The sequence below is a fragment of the Orbicella faveolata genome, unplaced genomic scaffold (genome assembly GCF_042242905.1).
Source record: "Orbicella faveolata isolate gen_17 unplaced genomic scaffold, um_ofav_v1 contig_47, whole genome shotgun sequence".
NCBI classification, from domain to species: domain Eukaryota; kingdom Metazoa; phylum Cnidaria; class Anthozoa; order Scleractinia; family Merulinidae; genus Orbicella; species Orbicella faveolata.
Window position 1 is genome coordinate 12,194,373 of NW_028301577.1, and position 21,103 is coordinate 12,215,475.

A 21,103-nucleotide genomic window follows, 5' to 3' on the forward strand; every position below is an offset into this window, starting at 1 on the left:
GTAAGTAATTGTACGATTTCGCTTTTATTCTTCCGTGAGTCGGCGGGGTTAAAACTAAGAGGTCATATGATATAGGACATTCTCCTGGTCCTTCCCTTTTCCAAAAATCATTTTCATCGCTAGAATTTTTCATGCTTGCAATGATTGCATTGCAGAAGCTTTTCCTGAAAAAAAGATTGCCCAGCACAGTTGAAGTGGGCAATCCACTGAACGCTTCTGGGCGTCTTCTGGGGGTAATTTCCACTCCTGTCAGTGGCCACCTGACCATTGAAATTTAATGGACGCAAGACCGTGTTCAAGGTAGGCAAAAAATGCAAACTCGGAGACCAAAAAATCATCATTCTTGTCCCCGACGGATCGCACAAGCTAAGTCACCTGCAAAGTTTCAGGAAAATCTGTTTTCTGACCCAAAATGTTTACGAGGATCTTACAGAGACAGCCTCAAAAGAAACCTTAATTTCTTGTAACAATAACAATGAGTCAAAGACAGCAAATACAGTCTACGTTTTAATACAGAGATATCCACACCCCCAAAGGTACAGAAAACAGAGAATTGCATAGGTCTGTAAAGCGTACGTACGACCACGCGTTATAACACATCAAATTCGGCCCTGCCTTCTAGGCTCTGGGAGAACATCGCCGATTAAACGATATCATCGCTAAGGAATCTATAACATCCTTATTAGCTTGAGAAAACGTTGCTGATTTTCAAAGGCCTAATCAGAATCCATGAACGCTAAAATAATAAGAGTATCACGAAAGCTCAGACGGAAAAAGTGACTTTTTGGTTTTTATTCTTCAATCAAGGTTTTTCCCTCGGAAGGTGCATAAGGAAGGGTATATTGGAAATTTTCAGTGGCTTGCTGTTGTTGTGTTGAAGAGTTTCAGAACCATTTACGAAAGTATATCCCATCGCCTTCATCAGAGGCCCACAAGCCTCTTCAAACAAGGAGACCAGCGATGAGCTTTCACGAAATCTCCATTTATCGACCGTAGCAGTATCCGTCTTTGATAAAACCGTTGCATGTACACGCGATATTGACCCATCCGGAGGTGGAATTCCCTTGATCCACTTGCTAATGGTCTCTACCATGTCGAGACCAATGGATTTATACATATCATTAACCGCTCTTGACATATTGCTGATAGCATCTTCGTAACGAACAAGAATGTAGCGGCTCTTGAACCAGTTTGACCATTCTGATTTAACGTAGTCTAAATTTCCTGCGATGAGGGAACATAGCATTTGCGCGTTTTGCTTCACAAGTGATATTGCTTCAGTAGACAAGGGCTTCTTAATAAACATTTTCCTCGCAGGCTGTTCAAAGAAAAAGTCTCGGCGAATTAAAGAAGAGAGGACAGCCCGAGGATCCCTGACCAGATGAACAATCAAACAATCAAACTTACTTGGATCTGAGCGACAAACTCGCTCCACTTCACGAATTCCAATCTCTCTGGGAATTCGTGTTTGCATGATCTTGGTAACTGTTATTTTTCGTTCATTACAAGCTTTTCTCAATGACTTCAGTCAACGGTGTTGACTTTTTATACCATGTGTTGTAGGTTCTTACCCATGTAGGAAAAACCAGTTCTATTGTCCTTTTTTCTTGAAAGCTACACGTAAATAAGTCGCGTACCAGAGTAGAAAAGTCCTTTCTAAAGGCGTCGCTCCTCGACTTGTTTAAGACACGCCATTCACCCCCATAAACTGTTCTCCTAAGAGCATGTAGTGGTTCATAGATATAAAACACATCTGGGTGAAGATTAAACATATTTCCTACAACTGTCGATCCAGAACTCATAAGCGTTAACAGAATCACATTCAATCTGGGTTCAGTGTTTTTAGTTTTCACTTTCGATGATGATGTTACGTAACTGTTTCTTGTCTTTATCTGTGGCATCCTTACCCTTGTCTTCTCGTTTGATTGACTCGTGTATATAACAATAAAGACGAAAAGGAAAATAGCAGCCACGAAAACTGCAGGGCTTTTTGATCTTCTTGTCCTGTTCACTGTTAGAAGCAACAGAATTAAACCAATTTTAGATAGAAGACTTGCATCGCTGTAAGATCAAGCACAACAAAAATAGCAACAACTGAATAACATTACTGACTTCATTGAAAACTACAACGACAATGGCAAGAGCGTAAGACAAGCATGAGCAACATAGCAACCCTTCCCCGGAGGGTACGTGACCCATGTTTAAGAACAGGGTTGCCACCGAGGGTTTCAAAGCCTGACCCTGTTTAGGGCAAATATATTCTAAAAACTCTACCCTCGGTAGGACAACACCTTCTATTTTAAGAACCTGGTTAGGATAAGAGTTGAGGGTCATGAAGTCCCAGGCATCGTGTATCACGCGCAAACCAGGGCATTAACATCTCTTGTAAGATAAAGCCAAGCGGAAGACACCTTTAAAGAGGCAACCAAGCAACCAAACCCTTTTTAGGACAGAGGCAAGTAAAATTGTATCACCTGTTCAGGACAGCGCGGCTAAAAAACAATACCCTATCCTGCGGAACGTCTCTATACAGGCCAAATAAGGGAGTTTCCCCCTGGGACGCAAATGCAGTCAGATGAAGGTGAAGCCTGTTTACGATATATGATTTATCATCTCGATGGCAAAGTCACTGGGAAAATTGCCTTTCTAAACGATTTGGAAATATAGAAGAGTGTTCATGCACAAGGAGGAACCAAAAATAAAAGTGTGCTCGACAGTTCATGTCTTAGCATGCATCGACGAATTATGATGCACACGGGAAGTTTGAACAGTACGAAAGAAGCGTGAGAGTTTCTCGAAGCGCAGCCGAGACTGCTTTAGCAACTCTAAGATGGCACGAACAAGGTGTTCAATAACAAACTAAGTGTCCTATAACCAGGTGTCCAATGACAAAGTATCTAATAACAAAATGTCCAATAACAAAGCGTGCAATAACAAAGTGCGCTATTACAAAGTGTTTAGTAACAAACTGTCTAATAATGAGGTGTCTAATGAGAAAGTGTCTAATATATAACTGTCCAATAACGAAGTGTCTAGTACCAAGGTGTCCAATAAAAAAGTGTCTAATAACAAGGTGTCAAATTACAAGGTGTCCAATAAAATAGTGTCCCATAGCTAACTGTCTAGTAACAAAGCGTCCAATTGCTGGTTTTCATTGTCATGCCATTCAAAATAGATCAAAATAAAAATCAAAACCGTTTAATAGATAAAGTCCAGAATCTGAGAAAAGAAAGAAAGTAAATATGCAAAGACTCTCGCCAAGATTCAGGTCACAGCAATTTTTCTTATGCAAGATATGCGGAGAAACTTTTTACCCAAATTTATAGAGATTTATATGGAGGTGCCCACCCAGATGGGCACCAACATGGCGGCCAGAAACCAACAGAAACATCTGTCACTGAGTTTTGCTACCAAAGCGTGAATTTATCTCTCGAGGAACTCAGAAACATTAAAATAATACTTTCTCTAATACAAGAACTGTTCGGATAGCCAAATTACCCGGATTAAGTCACATTTTTAACCAACATGACAGCTCCCTCGGCCGTCATGTGAATGCCGCGTCACGCAAAAGCTTAGAAATTCAAGCGTAGTGTATTACAAAACCAAGAACCCATTCGGAGCAAAAGTTTGTAAGAATATTAGTTTTCACCTGCTCTTATACATCATGGAAATAAAATGTCAGGAGGATCAATACTATTGTAGTTTGAGTTTTAGTGACGTAACGTGAAAACCAACTATAACAAGGTGTCTAGTAACATTTGTTAATGGTGGAAATTTGTTAATGGTGGAATTAATGGTCGTTATTGGATAATCAAGTCGAGTAAAGATGGAGCGAAGTCTAGTGCATTCTTGATTGAAAGCTTCAGTTGTAGAAGATAGGGCATATGCACGATGAATCATCGTTTTGAGCAAGCAATGTTTGTAGCGTTTATCCGTGTGGCTTTGGAAATGGAACGGCAAGCCAGTGTTGGTCGGTTTTCTGTACACTTTTGTTTCAATCTTTGTTCCGTTCTTGATTATTTCCATGCCGATAAAGGGGATCTTGTTATCAACCGGAAGCTCCATCGTAAACGACAGGCTGGGGTGCAGGCCATTAAGGGTAGTCAGAAAATCATCTGCAGCATCAGTGCTACGCATTTTGGCCAAGGTATCATCAACACATCTCTTGTATAGCGTAGGCATCAAACCATTACGGGTAAGCTTGTCTTCAAGGTGACACATGAAAACATAAGCCATTAGAGGGCCAAGGGGCGAACCCATTGCCACGCCGTCGACTTACTCATACAGCCGGCCATTAAATTGGAAAAGCTGGTTAGTAGTGGCGATTTCGAGGAGTCTGGCAAGTTGATCCTTTTGTAGGTTAAGGTCATAGGTTTGGTTGAACCAATCGCTGGCAAATGCTTTGTCGACTAAGATTTTGATAGTCTCATTTAAAGGTACGTTTTTGAAAAGGGATGCCACATCGAAAGAAACCAAAATGTCATCATCTCCAATGGGTGAGTTGTGGATTTCTTCGGAGAAACGAATGGCATCGGTAATGGTGTACTCGTTAATAGAGAGTGGTTTCAGTTTTTCCTCCAACCATTTAGCCAGGTTGTAATTATAGGTTCCAGTTGCAGATAAAATAGGCCTCATACTAAGATTGGCTTTGTGGGTCTTGGGAAGACCGTAAAGGTGAGCAAGTCTGCAACTCTTGGGGCAGAGTGAATCAGCGATGTTCCTTGGTAGTGTTTCACGTAAAACTGTGTTGACATCTTTCTCTTTCTGAAGAAGCGGATGAAAGTGCTTAGGTGGTCGGCCACGAGATTTTGGTCGCTTGTCATCGACGTGCACAAACTTGGAAGTATCATCGATTGAAGCTGCACTTAGTAGGCACGTGTACTCAGCCTTGTCCATTACTACAACACCAGAGCCTTTGTCCGGTTTTGTGATAACGATGTCATCCCGTTTCTTTAGACGATTAAGAGCTTTCACCAGTGCCTTGGGTGGATTAGGGCTTGTACGTTGAATATAATTGAGCGCGATTGAGCGTAATGTCGAGCTTGCTAATTCTCTTTTGTCGGGATCTTCCAGTAAAGGCTCAATTTTCCAGTACGCTTTCTCAAAGCTGGCTAGAACATCAATCGGCGACACTCGTTGCGGTAGGGAGAATTTCAGTCCTCTGCAGATAACAAGCTTCTCGAAGAAGGAAAGGCGATAAGAAGACATGTTATTAATGTGCTCATTCACATCAAATTTCTTGGAGATCAAGCGCGAAATCTTGTTAACGTGACTTCTCATCATTTTATCGTGTTGGTTCTTGCGAAGAGTAGTCAGTGTTCGTAAAATGGCGACGTAGCGAAACAAGGAACATTTCTCTGATGTCTTTGTAGGCATTGCGAACTTCTCACTTGAGATCGTTCAGTTGAGATAGCTTCGATCTCAATTCCTCGTCCAAGACTTGTTTTTGGTAGTCGTTAGAAGACTTCTTCCATTTTCGCGCTTTTCTTCAATTCGTTCAACTTGTGCGAAATGTGACAAATGATGAGAAGTCACGTTAACAAGATTTCGCGCTTGATCTCCAAGAAATTTGATGTGAATGAGCACATTAATAACATGTCTTCTGATCGCCTTTCCTTCTTCGAGAAGCTTGTTACCTGCAGAGGACTGAAATTCTCCCTACCGCAACGAGTGTCGCCGATTCATGTTCTAACCAGCTTTCAGAAAGCGTACTGGAAAATTGAGCCTTTACTGGTAGATCCCGACAAAAGAGAACAAGAAGATCTTTAAGATCTTACAACCGCGCTTTTAAAAGTTAACTGTTTTGGTAGCATGAGTGACCCGAAGAAAAAAAAACGAAAAAAAAATATCGGTTTTAAACCTATTTCCAGCAAATTTGGCACACTGGAAGCTGAGAAAATTACTCTATTTCCGGTCATCATTTTTCAGCTCTCTTCGTCATATCCCTGCCTCGGGAGGGTTTTGTAAAGTTAGCGAATTAGTTGCAAGCCACCGTAATGGTGATTGCTGTCGGCGAAATGTTTATTTGCTAAAAAATTGCGGCCAAATCTTTCGGAGATGGAAGTCAGGACATTTGTAAGGATACAGAAAGTAATTTGGGAACAGTTGCTGACTTGTAAGGCTGAAATTATCCAGAAGTAAGGTTTTTTTAACGGGAACGTAACGAAGGCCACGCGGTGAATAAATTATCGGCTCTTCTCACTGTCTCGTTCTGTTTTTTGTTTCGTTCTCTTTTGGAGTCCGCCGAGGTCATTTTTTCGTCTAAATAACTTGAGAAAAGTTCGAAAAAGATGTTCCTCTTGAATTTTCAGCTTTCAGGCAATAATCCTGGATTTTTTTGACCGAAACGTAGGTTCACTGGTTATGTTAATGTGTTTCGGTGGCTATGGGCGACCGTCGCTTCCTTTGTCGACTCACGCAATGAAGCTAGGTTACAAAAAAAATCTAATAATATTTAGTTCTGGTTTTGTTCGATTTCGTTAAAATTTTAATATGATGAAGCTGGATTGTTAACGAATAGATTTTAATACTGCCGATATGAGGTAGCTATTAACGCTAAAGTGATATATCGCTTCGATGTCAGGGTTTTGAAGAGAGTTTTTTGCAACGTGTAGGTTCGGCGTGATTTTGTAATCTGAGATTTCTGTTGACCCTGAAGAAACAAGGTTTGGCGAGTAAACATTACCGATTGCGTAATTCAAAGTTGGCCGAGTGGAGATCTGCGTCTGGTCTCCGACAAAAAAAACAAGAAGATCTGTTAGATCTTATAACCGCGCTTTTAAAATTTAACTGTTCGCTTAGCACTACCGTCGGAACGCAGTGCACATTCCAAAGCAGTCATTGATGATTCTTTTCTTACTGTAGACATCACATCACTTGATTAACACAAACTGTATTATTGCACCATCAGTGGTAGCCGTTGACAAATCTCCGATGACTTAATGGTCTTAATCTAGAACTTTCTTCGGGATATGTATGGGCATGAACGATATCAACGACACAATAATAACACTATTAACAACAGCTTTCTTTCTTAAAAGTCATGATTAAATTTAATTGGTGTTTTCCACGAGTAAAGGGCTAGCAAAGTAGTCACACAAGTCATAAAAAAACCCTATCCCGACCGATGTATCGATTTTGGTCACTCCAGTGACCACAGATTGAAAACGTGACAGAAAATTGGCGTTACTTTTGATTCTCACCAAATTTGTCGTATCCCCCCCCCCCCCCCCCCCCCGCTCGGGAGAATTTTGTTAAGTTAGCTAATTTAGTATGCAAGCCAACGTAATGGCGGTCGCCGCCGGCGAAATGTTTATTTGCTCAAAATTGGGGCAAAATCTTTCGGAGATGGAAATCAGGACATTTGTAAGGATACAGAAAGTAATTTGGGACCGGTTGCTGGCTTCTAAGGCTGAATTTATCCAGAAGTAAGCTGTATTTTCGTTTTCGTGTCGAAAGCCACGCGATGAAATATTATCGGCTTGTTCTGCTGTCTTGTTCTGTTTTTTCTCTTTGTCGTTTTTGTAGCCCGCCGAGGCCAGTCTTTCGTCTAAATCAGTTGAAAAAGGTTCGAAAAAGATGTTCCCATTCAAGTTTAAACTCTCAGGCGATAATTGTGGAGTTTTTTGGCCGAAACGTCGGCTTTGTTATGTTGGTGTTTTTCGGTTGCTATGGGCGACCGTTGCTTCCTTTGTTAGGACAAGTCTGGGAAGTGAGGTCACAAAAAAATTCTGATTAATTCTGGTTTTGTTCGATTTCGCTGAAATTTTAACACGATAAAGCTGGATTGTTAAGGAATAGATTTACCGCCTGCCGATGTGTGGTAGCTATTAACGCTGAAGTGTTATATCGCTTCGAAGTCAGAGTTTTGAAGAGATATTTTTGCAACATGTGGGTTCGGCGTGATTTTGTAATCTGAGGTTTCGGTTGACCCCGAAGGAAAAAATATCAGGAGAAGGTCATTTCATCGACGATTCAAACAAATATAAATATGTATATGTTCCGAGCTAAATTTCTGGTGAAAAAATATAATTTTTGACGAGCGCTGGGTTTTTAATTTATTCCCGCGAAAGATGAGATTTATTGTTTCAACAGCTTTTGGCGAGTAAACATCACAGGTTGCGTGACTCAAAATTTGGCCGAGTGGAAGCTTGGGTCTGCTCGCACCGAAGTCGAAAAAAAAAAAACCACGGGTAAACCATGAACCGCGCTCGGCCCATGGCCGCGCGGTTAAAAATAAAAAAAAATAAACCAAGGGTAGAAGATGAACCGCGCTCGGCCCATGGCCGCGCGGTTAATTAGCAAGCTCGACATTACGCTCAATCGCGCTCAATTATATTCAACGTACAAGCCCTAATCCACCCAAGGCACTGGTGAAAGCTCTTAATCGTCTAAAGAAACGGGATGACATCGTTATTACAAAACCGGACAAAGGCTCTGGTGTTGTAGTAATGGACAAGGCTGAGTACACGCGCCTACTAAGTGCAGCTTCAATCGATGATACTTCCAAGTTTGTGCACGTCGATGACAAGCGACCAAAATCTCGTGGCCGACCACCTAAGCACTTTCATCCGCTTCTTCAGAAAGAGAAAGATGTCAACACAGTTTTACGTGAAACACTACCAAGGAACATCGCTGATTCACTCTGCCCCAAGAGTTCCAGACTTGCTCACCTTTACGGTCTTCCCAAGACCCACAAAGCCAATCTTAGTATGAGGCCTATTTTATCTGCAACTGGAACCTATAATTACAACCTGGCTAAATGGTTGGAGGAAAAGCTGAAACCACTCTCTATTAACGAGTACACCATTACCGATGCCATTCGTTTCTCTGAAGAAATCCGCAACTCACCCATTGGAGATGATGACATTTTGGTTTCTTTCGATGTGGCATCCCTTTTCACAAACGTACCTTTAAATGAGACTATCAACATCTTAGTCGACAAAGCATTTGCCAGCGATTGGTTCAACCAAACCTATGATCTTAACTTACAAAAGGATCAACTACTACTACTAACCAGCTTTTCCAATTTAATGGCCGGCTGTGTGAACAAGTCGACGGCGTGGCAATGGGTTCGCCCCTTGGCCCTCTAATGGCTTATGTTTTCATGTGTCACCTTGAAGACAAGCTTACCCGTAATGGTTTGATGCCTACGCTATATAAGAGATGTGTTGATGATACCTTGGCCAAAATGCGTAGCACTGATGCTGCAGATGATTTTCTGACTACCCTTAATGGCCTCCACCCCAGCCTGTCGTTTACGATGGAGCTTCCGGTTGATAACAAGATCCCCTTTATCGGCATGGAAATAATCAAGAACGGAACAAAGATTGAAACAAAAGTGTACAGAAAACCGACCAACATTGGCTTGCTGTTGAATTTCCAAAGCCACACGGATAAACGCTACAAATATTGCTTGCTCAAAACAATGATTCATCGTGCATATGCCCTATCTTCTACGACTGAAGCTTTCAATCAAGAATGCACTAGACTTCGCTCCATCTTTACTCGACTTGATTATCCAATAACGACCATTAATTCCACCATTGACAAATTTATCCAGAACCTTTCATCCGGTGTACATGAAAGACAAGCGGAAGACGGCCGTGTCTTGCGAGTTAGTCTCCCCTTCAAGGACCAAACATCAGCTAACGCGGTTAGAAGGCAAATGCGCGATCTCAGTCATAAGATTGGCACTACCCTACAACCAGTATTTATTAGCAAGAAACTGGAACAAGATCTCAAGCCCAAAGAAATCAAGCCTCCGATCGCAAATCAACAATGTGTGGTTTATTTATTTTCATGTGATCTGTGCGATGCAGATTATGTCGGCTACACAGCCCGACACCTCCACCAACGTATTGCTGAACATAAAACTCGATCGGCGATTGGAAAACACTTTTTGGAAGCCCACGGGGACATAAGCCTCCTCAACGAAAGCCAGTTTCGAATTCTCCGAAAGTGCCAAGGGAAATTTGAATGCCTCGTCTATGAGATGCTTTGCATAAAGGAACGGAATCCAAGCTTGAACACGAAAACTGACTCCATCCGTGCGAAACTCTTTGTTTAATTTTAAACATTTTAGCACATCCATTGAGCTATTGTTTTACTGACTATTTACACATTTTTTATCAACTATGATTTTGACTTGATAATGAAGTTAGCTCAACGTCGAAACGTAGTCGTTTTTTAAACAAAAAATTTTTAACTTTCTTAATATGCTTAGAAATATTTTATCGCAATTTTTTTATAGTTAAATGTTAAAAAAATCGCTTCTTATTCAAAAAAAATTAACAGAAAAAAAAAACAAACTTTTTCAGAGGAGCTCCGATATTCTTCAACTTACATGTAGGGTAATAGAATTTCTTTTTACACTTTCATACTGAAGAAAACACCACAGAAATGAGAATTATTCTTATTGTGTCTGAGCTGCATATTTTTTAAATGGAAACATTTCCCATAAAATTTCTACATTATATTCTTGCCAGGACGACAACATACCAAATATATTTTGGAGAGAGGAGTCCTCATAAAATTAATACAAACTGGTGTAGTTTAATTTTCCATTTAATTTTTGGAAACCTCTTACAGAATGCAACTTTTGGTTAGCTTGCACTTCACTGTCAAGGAAGAAATCACACCAAGGTGGCTTTGTATCTTTACTATGATTTCCATTATCAGTAAAAAAAAATCACACTTGGACAGGTCTCTTGGGGGTATTCGCTCATTTACCACCTATAAAAAACAAGATATAATGTATAATTTTTACCTGTGCTGTAAAATTTTTCAAATATGTTTGTTTTCACTTTTACAGTGGTTTTTAAAAAGGATCACAAGCACACCACCCACCCCTCAGTCCCTATTCCTACCCTACAACAGTACAGCCAGGATCCCATATCAACCCCCCAACATAACTTACCATAACACTCCTATACTACAATACAATATTTTTTTATATTTTGTACAAACAGACCTAGACTCAAACATCAGATCTCTGACTTTTTGGTCCAGTACTTCATCTCCACTAGGGCATGAAAGCAATCATTGCAAATTTCCTTATATTTGTTGGTCTAATTTATTGTTGCTCTCAGATTCCCCCTTCCCCTTTGATGAAATTAAATTGGTTTAAAAAAATAAACTGGTTTAAACAAATTAAAGCAGAGGTAGAAATTGAGCCATAAAATTACTATAATTTTAGCACGAGGATATTGAAATATAACTATATTCTATTAATATCCATATGTTCTATTGTAAAGAAAGTGTAACTACTTAAATTGACCTTCATTGTCTGAGACAAAAACCTGAAAACATCTTAACACACTCAGGTCAGTGAGGATATTGCCAGTTTTGCTTTAGCCAACAACCATTCTGCCTCAAAAATATAGAAGATAATGACAATAATAACAAAACCAACCTCTGTCAATTCAATAACCACACCAAATTCCCCTCCAAATTCCTTTTGACACTTTGCAGTCAACCAGCATAAATTCAACTCAATGCTTTAAAGTACTTCTATCATTTAATTTTTACGCCTTGAGTCAGAATTTTCAGGTGTATCACATAGAATTCCACAAAAGATCAAAAATGCTTTTAACCTTTTGCAAATATCTGCATCAGTTCCAAAGATATGTAAGTTTGAAAAATATAAATATGCAAATGAGGTGACTGATGTTGTCATACACTCAACCCAGTATAACCCTCAGGTTGGTAGGCTTATAGTTAGAACTACGGGAGACACACCTATGGCTATAAAAATTATATACAGACTGTATTTTCCCATGGCAACTCACTCTTTTCCAGTCCCTCTAACCTGATTTCACTAATTCAGTGATTTTCAGCTAGAAAAACGTTAAACGAGGCTACGACTTTGACCTTGCATATTAATATGCTTCCTAGATCGTGCTGAGGCACCATTGGCAAATATCAAAATGGAAAGTCAAATGTGGCCAGAAAAGCCCATAATTATCAGGGAAGGTTGAAACCCAGTATGTTGCCATGGTAACAAAACTGTTATGCTTATATTATGGAGGACATCTGCAAATTTCATCATAATAGCACTTTAAGCACTGTCTCTAGGAGCCCATGGTCCCTTGTATCTGGACAATAGTTCAAAACTTGTCTGGGGTGGATGATCTAAATGGTAGGTGGGAGACTCAGAATATTGAGGAGAGTTGCTAGAATGATTGTATAACTATCTCTTTGCAGGTACTCATTAGACACTAACACTACTAACATGACTGAGTTTGGACAATAAATGTATATAATTATTTTGTTTTTTAGATACATGTATACTCAGTCTATTACTGGTCATACAAGAGGTACCTTGCTACTGAGTTAAGTCTTAATGTGTGTATTTTAAAGGAGAAGGTCACTCCAAAAAACATACATTTTATGTCCACGCTAATGAAAACCTTGCACTAAGCTTAGCCACTCACAGAAGTTTCAGCGTCTAAAGTGCAGGTTTTCCTTATGAAGTTCACCTCCAAAGAAGCACCCAGGCCAAGTTTTCATGATATCATTCCGTCTGAGAGATTTTGTCCTGGTGGCTTGCAACAAGCCTTTTGACTACCACTTGGGGTTATGGCTGCTCTTGAGACATATTATTTTGAGCTAAACATGCTCTAAACTCCCAATAGCATTGAAGATAGTGAAGAGGATAATCACTTGGAAAAAAATAGATTTTGCTGACCTTGTGACAGATACCAAGTGAGTTGCATGAGGTTCTTCTCCTTCCTACCAATTTCAAGTTGGATGGAATGAAGTCACATAAACACAGCCTGCCTGCCAAGACAGTTGCAAAATGGTGGCCTCCGAAGTTGCTTCTTAATTTCGAGACAAATGTCTTAAGGATAGCAGGCACTTCAGAGGCTGAACCTTTGGTGAGTGGAAAAGCTGAATATTCACTTGCTATAATTTTGTCTTCACTTAAGTCAAGACAAAAAAAGTAAGCTTTTTGGAGTGACCTTCTCCTTTAAACTGAAAACATGTGAGCTAAATGCAACAAAATGTATATTAAACCTGGGCCAGTTCAGTATGATTTAATTATTTCAAAGTTGAAGCCCTGATTTTTTTCAGGCTTCTTCTTTCCAATTGCTTAAATTGGAAAATTTACTGCGATGATCATTCTTCACTTTCATCTACAACCGCAGTTCATATATGAATTATTTCATATAAACTTCACATCATTTCACTCCTCACGGGAAGATATGAACTCAATTAAGTGGCCTCGCTCCCAATGTATGGCTTCATAGCTCAGTTGGTAGAGCATCACACCGGTATCGCGGAGGTCACGGGTTCGAATCCCGTTGAAGCCCTGATTTTTTTCAGGCTTCTTCTTTCCAATTGCTTAAATTGGAAAATTTACTGCGATGATCATTCTTCACTTTCGTCTACAACCGCAGTTCATATATGAATTATTTCATATAAACTTCACATCATTTCACTCCTCACGGGAAGATATGAACTCAATTAAGTGGCCTTGCTCCCAATGTGTGGCTTCCTAGCTCAGTTGGTAGAGCATCGCACCGGTATCGCAGAGGTCACAGGTTCGAATCCTGTTGAAGCCCTGATTTTTTCAGGCTTCTTCTTTCCAATTGCTTAAATTGGAAAATTTACTGCGATGATCATTCTTCACTTTCATCTACAACCGCAGTTCATATATGAATTATTTCATATAAACTTCACATCATTTCACTCCTCACGGGAAGATATGAACTCAATTAAGTGGCCTTGCTCCCAATGTGTGGCTTCATAGCTCAGTTGGTAGAGCATCGCACCGGTATCGCGGAGGTCACGGGTTCGAATCCCGTTGAAGCCCTGATTTTTTTCAGGCTTCTTCTTTCCAACTACTTAAATTGGAAAATTTACTGCGATGATCATTCTTCACTTTCATCTACAACCGCAGTTCATGTATGAATTATTTCATATAAACTTCACATCAAAGTTTAAATCAGCCACAAAAAAATTGTTAGCAACTAATATTACTTTGTGAAGGCTTCTGGAAGGGTTATACATTTATAAAGCACCTGGCAGCAAGATATATGTACTATTTTGGTTTACTAATTAAAGAAAGACTCTTGTTACTGCTTAAGGAAACTCTGTTTGGTACAGTAGGTGGCAAAATATTATGGCTTTGATGTCATGATAATAGAGATATCAGCCTTGGTAATTTCAGGGATAGTGGATAACCAATCTCCAAATAATAGAGTTATGGGACTTCACTATCAAAGTGATGCCTGATGCTTATTATAAATTGTGTACATTACTCCTAAAATGTACGATCCAGAATTTTGTTTTGTCGGTAGTAGCTCAAATTCATTTTCACCTCTGTGAGGTACAAATATTCTAAAAACAATCAACACTGACAATTTTAAATTACAGTAGAGCTCTGTTAATCCGGTTGCCAATGGGCTACAAAAATCTGACCACATTTACAGTATGGTTAAAGGGGTTTTTTAAATATAAAGAAAATGACCAACTGACTGAGCCTTTGTTCAAGCCAGAATAAAGTGGCCGTAATAACAAGGTGGCTATGTGAGTGGGGTGGCCATAAGGCGGGGTTCAACTGTAGTGATGAACATATAAGATGATCTTCTCAAACACCTATAGCTACCCATAAAGATTTTGGAAAGTATAGTTTGCATAATCAGTTGGACAACACACAACTTTGGCCCAGAGCTGACTAGAGATATTCCATTTTATATCCACACCTCCTCCCCTCAGCCGCACTCACTAAATAAGTTAATATTTACCACCCAACAGAAAAGATAAAAGTGCAGAAATAACTCTTTCATAGCCCAGTCTAAAGCTCACGTCAACAGAGGAACAGGGAGTGTGGAATAAAAAATCTAATGGCCCCTTGGGACCTATTATACGGTCTTCGGTACCCAAGACAACCCTTCTCCTGAACTACCCTGGCCAAGCTAACTTTTCACTTATTTCTTTGAAAATTCAACCAACTGTTTACATTTAGGATCATGAACCTGTCTCGCCCATGAGACAACCGGGGTGGGCGAGTTGTCTAGCCTTGGCTCATGTCATGCCAGTTGGCACCCGGACAGGCAGGACAACTTTTCTTTATAGTTATAAACACGTTGGATTGGCTAACCGAGACAACTCTTGGCATGGGGAGTGTCACACGATGCACAGATTTAGAATTTAAAGCAGAAATATCAATTTACAAAGAAGAGAAAATTAACTCAACAAAATCCACTGTGATTGAATGACTGAGGGAAACTCAAACAAAGAGGGATATTGCACATTTGATTATTCAGTAAGGGTTATGAATAGTCAAGCAGGGTCAAATTCAGCCAAATGCATGGGGAAATTAATGGCAAACAATCACTTTAAGATCAAACCAAGCTAGAATTCTCAGCCCTGCACCCACAATGGAGCGATCACAACTGACCTTTGTCAATTATTTGATGCATGCGTATGAGACAGTCATTTTTCATTCTTTCTTTACAAGATGGAAGGCAGATGCCATTTAAACATTGATCAAATAATGAACAAAGGTCCCATTGCCATAGAGGTACAGAGCTACATTGTATCCCCACCAGATTAACAGAAGATGAGGTGTTGTAAACAGATCTTTGGAAGAACTAAAAAAAGCTCTGAAAACAATCACCAGCGGCCTCACAGTGTTCCCACAGCATCTCTTGTTGAGTCAATTTGATATATAGAACATAACTTTAAAATCTCAAAATAGTTGAATTAACTAATTATGACTACAAGTATGAGAATTGGAGATACATTTGTATGATTGCACCTAAGTATGAAGTTTGATAAAGAAACAACGGTAAATCATGGTTTGAAGAAAATTTAATTACAATTCTACTTAACAATATTATTGGATTGCCAGCTTAAGATTCCCATCAGGTGATAGTACAGTTGATACAGCCTCAAACTATCACCTCAAAGAATTCTTGACCTTTTAGTCCAATTGTTGAATAGAAACACAGAAGATGTCCTCTATTTTATTATTATTAGATAATAATTTACAGCTTAAAGCTTAAATTACAGGATAAAATTTGAATTCTGTCCAGCTTTTATTTATGAACCACTTCACAGTACCCGAACGGGGGTAGGGGGTACTCCCAGAAAAATTTGGTCGGGGAGTGCGGCCAGCTTCCCAAAACCCTTACCCTATTTATGACCAAAATCTGCGATTCTCCCTACTCTACTTATGACCAGACCAAAAATTCGATAACCTATTTACCACCATTGTAGCTGACAGAGTTGCCCTAACCATGATTTTTGAAGGCCTTTTGTTCATGGTCTTATCAATAATGATGAAAAAGTAGCTTCTTCTAAACAACATTACCCAATTCAAGACTAGAGTACAAAACCCATATCCTATTTAAGGCCAAAATGGCCAAAACTGATACCCTATTTATGACCAAAACGGCTGAAAAACCATACCTTTTGGGACCTTACATACCCCTATAGAGCACACAAGGGAGTACACCATGCTCCGGGTCACAGTAGAAGCGGGTACCTGTCAAAAGCGGAGGTAAAGATATACCATACCATCGAGAGCTAACCCTAAACTGGCCAACCTCCCCTCTTTTGGAAGTGCCCAAAGAAGTTGATCCCCAGGCCAGCATTGCAGTTCAGACAATACAGAGGAATGTACAATTAACCACTGGATAAAATTTGAATTCTGTCCAGCATTTATTAATGAACAACTTCACAGTACCCGGGGGGCTACTCCCAGAAAAATTTGGTGGGGGAGTGCTTCACCCCTTTGTTGATCTCTCCGGGGAAATCTGATATCCCCAAAGCTAGCCTCTAACTCTCAACGTTGCTTATTTCTTACAGAGAAAAACTGTATTCAACAAGAGATACGGAAATAGGATACTAACCTTGACTATACGATTCAGCATGTCTTTTTCACCACACGCACGTGGATACAGAGCTTCACTTTCAGAAAAAAACGGCTTCTGTTAAATATGTTCCCGCTGTACACAGTGCAAACTATGGCCAGCAATACTTCATCCAGGTTGTTGTTAACATTATAGGCTATTGCACTTAGTGTTATCACCGAATCGCGAACAATAAGAACCAAAAGTCGGAACAACACCAGTTTCGAATGTGTGTAAAATCCGCCATTCGATGACAGAAGGCTCTCCATTATTTTCCTTCAAAACAATACTAAACTGTTCTCTTTTGCCAACAGGTTTGCTTCAAAAGTCGAAGAAATGTGCCTGCAACATATTTCTATCCTCACTATGGAAGAACACGGACCTGATGGTTTGCAAATAGAAGAAAATCTTCCCCAATCGAAACGCCATTTTTTCGCTTTATGAAACGAGTTTCGCGGCACCGTTTAAACCGGATGTGACGTCACTTTTTGTTGGATGATCCACTACAAAAATTTCAGGAGTCTTCTGCCCCGCCCCTGGGACAACCCCAATACTAGAAATGGTGCGCGCTTACGGTCTCCGTCCCCGATTATGGCTCCTGATGACAAATAATTGCTACTTATTTGAAAGGTTTTTCAAAATAAAGAAGAATGGCGTTTTCCTTTCGGAATATCTTTTTTCGATTTAGGGATATTGACGTTTTTTTATTATGCACATTAGGAAAGTGATGACGTCATGAGGTTCGCAACTAAAATGGTCAAATACTGAATAAAGAATATCTCTGTCAGAAATGTTCATCACAAAAGACACAAAATGACACCTGTTGTGCTGTTGCCATGACAACAGTTTTGCCAATGGTCCTGTCTTAATTGAAACTGAAATTCCCAGTTTTTGTCTTAACCAAGGATCATCAACTCCAGCCAATCTAATGATGAGAGTTAAGACAATATGGGAACCATGTCGGTTGAAAATGAGAATATTTGGTTTTTGACAGAAAGAGACAGGAGCCGGGTGTCATTTGGTTTCTTTTGTGATGTACATTTCTGGTACCAAGTTTGAAGAACACTGCTTCAATATTTCGTTTACTTCAGTATGAAACATTTTCATGTTTTCATGTTGTTAATCTCAGGATTTGTGCATGATTCGATCAATTAAACCAGTGGTCTTGAAACAGGCTTTATGCCTTTGAAACTATATGAGCTTCAAGTAATTTGGACCCCCTGTGGTGAGACCTCACGTTGGCGACACCTGCCGTATAAACGACAACTGAAGTTAAAACTTAAGATTGTTAGCTATCTATGACAAGCTCTAGATTACATTGAAAACTGCTGGAGAGTTGCATTTGTCCTGTTAGGCTTCGCGCTGTGATTATCGTCTTGGCGTGATCACTGGTTTTTGGATTCTCAGTTCAAAAGCAGAACAACTACGCTTGATTAACTGCAACTTCACGGATAACATAAATCACGATCGTGCTGAATGCAAATTTCAACTTCATTTGGCATGAGTACCTTCAATCTTTTAAGTTGATCTCACATGCACAGTTTTTCTAGGATACTTAAAAGTGACACAATTTTCACGAAGTGATACAAAGCACTAAACACTTACTACAAAACTACCTTGTGTGTTCTGTAGTTATGTAAATCGCTTTCGGCCGTATATGTTCAGATGTTTGGATGCATTCGTGCGAGAAAAATAGCGAAACGTTCCATGAGATTTCATTTCAACAGTCCTCATATCAGAGGTATTTCACTTACTACAGTGGATCCTGGTCAACAAGGGTACAAAGGGACACACAAGTGTCTGTATTACCCTGGTGTCCCTATATATTAGGCGGGCTTACCAAGAAATTGTCTCAGATATATCATGCCTTGATAAAAGAACTGATGCGTAATATTTAGAAGCAACAGAATGCTGTTTAATGTTCGTCGTTCGTACTAACCAACCTCCTTACTAAGCTTGCTAGGGTAAGAGAAAGCGTATGAACTTTTCGTCTGGACAAAGGAAACTGCCCTTAATACGCGGGTGTCCGTAAAGCGGGGTTTCATTGTATTTCCGTTTTTCTGTATGATCATGAGAGTCAGGGTTAGTGTCACGTCCTTTCGCTCTTAAAAACCTTCTGCCTCATAACCTTCAGGGCTTCATTATTTTAGCAAACTAGACTTCTATTTCACTGCTTACCTTATAAGTGTACGTGCGCCTATCACAAAACCAAATAAAATTCCGTCTTCTTACAATCCCCCATATATAATGTCACGAATGTGATTTCTATTAAGTTAGGTTCCAGCTCCCTATGCTATTATTTGGCGCGAACTTATGACGTCATCTGGGTTCAAATAACTTATTATCGACCAGTCATTGTTATATTGCGATTTAAAAGTGAGTAATTCATACTTTTTAAATTCACCGAATTTTAGATCGCTTCTACCCGAGATCGAGTAAAGAATCATTTTGTAAATTCAAGCATTAGGAGAAGGTTCTCAAGAAACTTAAATTAATGAAGTCCAAGTGGTCTTCGGTCAATCGCCTGTCACTTATAGCATCGCATGCAAGTATCCTACATTACTTGAGAACACTGGCTCGTGCTCGTCTCTGCGCGCTTTAGACGAAAGAGCTCTTATAACTGACGTAAGTCTTATTTACTTATTTATTCATTTATTTATTTATTTATTTATTTATTTATTCAGTCATTCATTTATTCGTTCGTTCATTCGTTGACTCAGGTTTAGAAAAACGGCTCATTGTACTCGCTTGCTACTCGACCCGTCTGCCAAGAGAAACACGGGAAAAGTTCTCAACTTCAGAACTGTTAACAGTTTTAAGTAACAAGATACTGCCGTTATTCCAGTGGCCAATTACCAGCTCAAAGTTTTTCAACATTAGATATTTGTCATATTTTCAGTAACAGATGACCATTCAACCATTGCTTGATTGTTTAGAGCACTGCCAGTTTGAGGTCGTTAATTTTCTGCTTTCTTTATTTTCTGCTTTCAAATCAGCCTCTCGATGACGTGGACTGCAGCCTTTTTGCAGTCAAGGAAAGATTTACTTCAGGTAGAAATATTATTGTACGAATTCGAACGAAAACAGGTGGACGACTGGGTCGACCAGTGAGATTTGTTTCCGCCCAATACAGCAACTTCTCAAGACCCTGAGAGTTTTAGCTCAAGTATTCCAGTGAAAACCCTCAGCGACAGGCCTCCTCGGCATGCCGAATGCTTTGATAAAGTCCCACTAAGTGAGTATTTAGACAAATCGATAAACGAACAACCAGCTTCTCTAACAGAAAAAAGGTCCAAACCCGATCCGCAACGTTTGCTTAGCCTCGGAGGAAACTGAAGAGAACCCGTTCAATATTTTTGCAGGCAATTCAAAACCTCGTCCTCTTCAAGCTACTCACTCTGAAGCTCCACCAAAAAATATGCAAACCGAAGGACCTATCGACCAAGGAGAAAAGGAAATAAAAACAAATTTTTCTTGCCAGAGAAACGATGATATAAATGAAATAGCTCCTCCAGGTAATGGTTCACTGATGTTTAATTATGTCAATCAAGACAACATAAAACTGGGAGAGTCATCAGGTTAGTTTCTGCAAGGGCATTGTCCATTACCTTCAGCTAAGCTAAAATGTTTAAAGCGCGCGGTAGTTTTCTTCCTATACCCCGATAAAAGCTGGTTCGGGTGTCGTGTTGTTTCCGTTCTCGTTCTTCTGCCAGGGCTGAACAGAATGATAGTCCGCTACAAACCAACCAATTCTAAACATCAAACCTCTAAGGTAGGATCCATTCCAAACGTAGCTACGTAGATAATTTAAATCTTCATCGAAAACGCTCATTTATTGATCAATAGAATGAAAATTTGCCACCAATAGACCAATTTCGATATATTAAAATTCAGCCGAAAACAATAGACTTCAGCACGAGGCTCCGGGGAATAACTACAGAGTTTGTGGGGTTTATTCCCCGGAGCCTCGTGCTGAGGTCTATTGTGTTAGGCTGAATTTTAATATATCGAAATTGGTCTGTTCGCCGATTTACTTCATTTTAACATGATCACGTGACACGTCACGTGATCAAAATAATATGTTAAGGCAAGGCAGGACGCCGAGTTTTATAACCAGGGAAAATTTAATTTCAGCTTGATGAAACAAATATAACAAGATATATTGCTCCCAACAATGATTCTACTTTACATTCCTGACCCAGGCTTTAAACAACTTGAGAGCTCCAAATTAGAAAAATATA

At 39.7% G+C, this 21,103-nt stretch overlaps 1 protein-coding gene and 2 pseudogenes across 2 annotated transcripts; 1 reads left to right on the forward strand and 2 right to left on the reverse strand.

Annotated features, from left to right (window-relative positions):
- Window positions 1-494: 494 nt before the first annotated feature.
- On the reverse strand, window positions 495-19,177 carry LOC149097186 (carbohydrate sulfotransferase 1-like; annotated as a pseudogene). Its single transcript, XR_016204153.1, has 2 exons — window positions 19,041-19,177; window positions 495-2,011 (listed from the first exon to the last, which is right to left on the reverse strand). The product of XR_016204153.1 is annotated as a carbohydrate sulfotransferase 1-like (transcript).
- On the reverse strand, window positions 4,276-5,376 carry LOC149097187 (uncharacterized). Its single transcript, XM_089279852.1, has one exon. It carries the CDS (start codon window positions 5,374-5,376, stop codon window positions 4,276-4,278), a length of 1,101 nt encoding a protein of 366 aa, XP_089135978.1.
- Window positions 7,227-10,701, forward strand: LOC149097188 (uncharacterized; annotated as a pseudogene).
- Window positions 19,178-21,103: the final 1,926 nt, after the last annotated feature.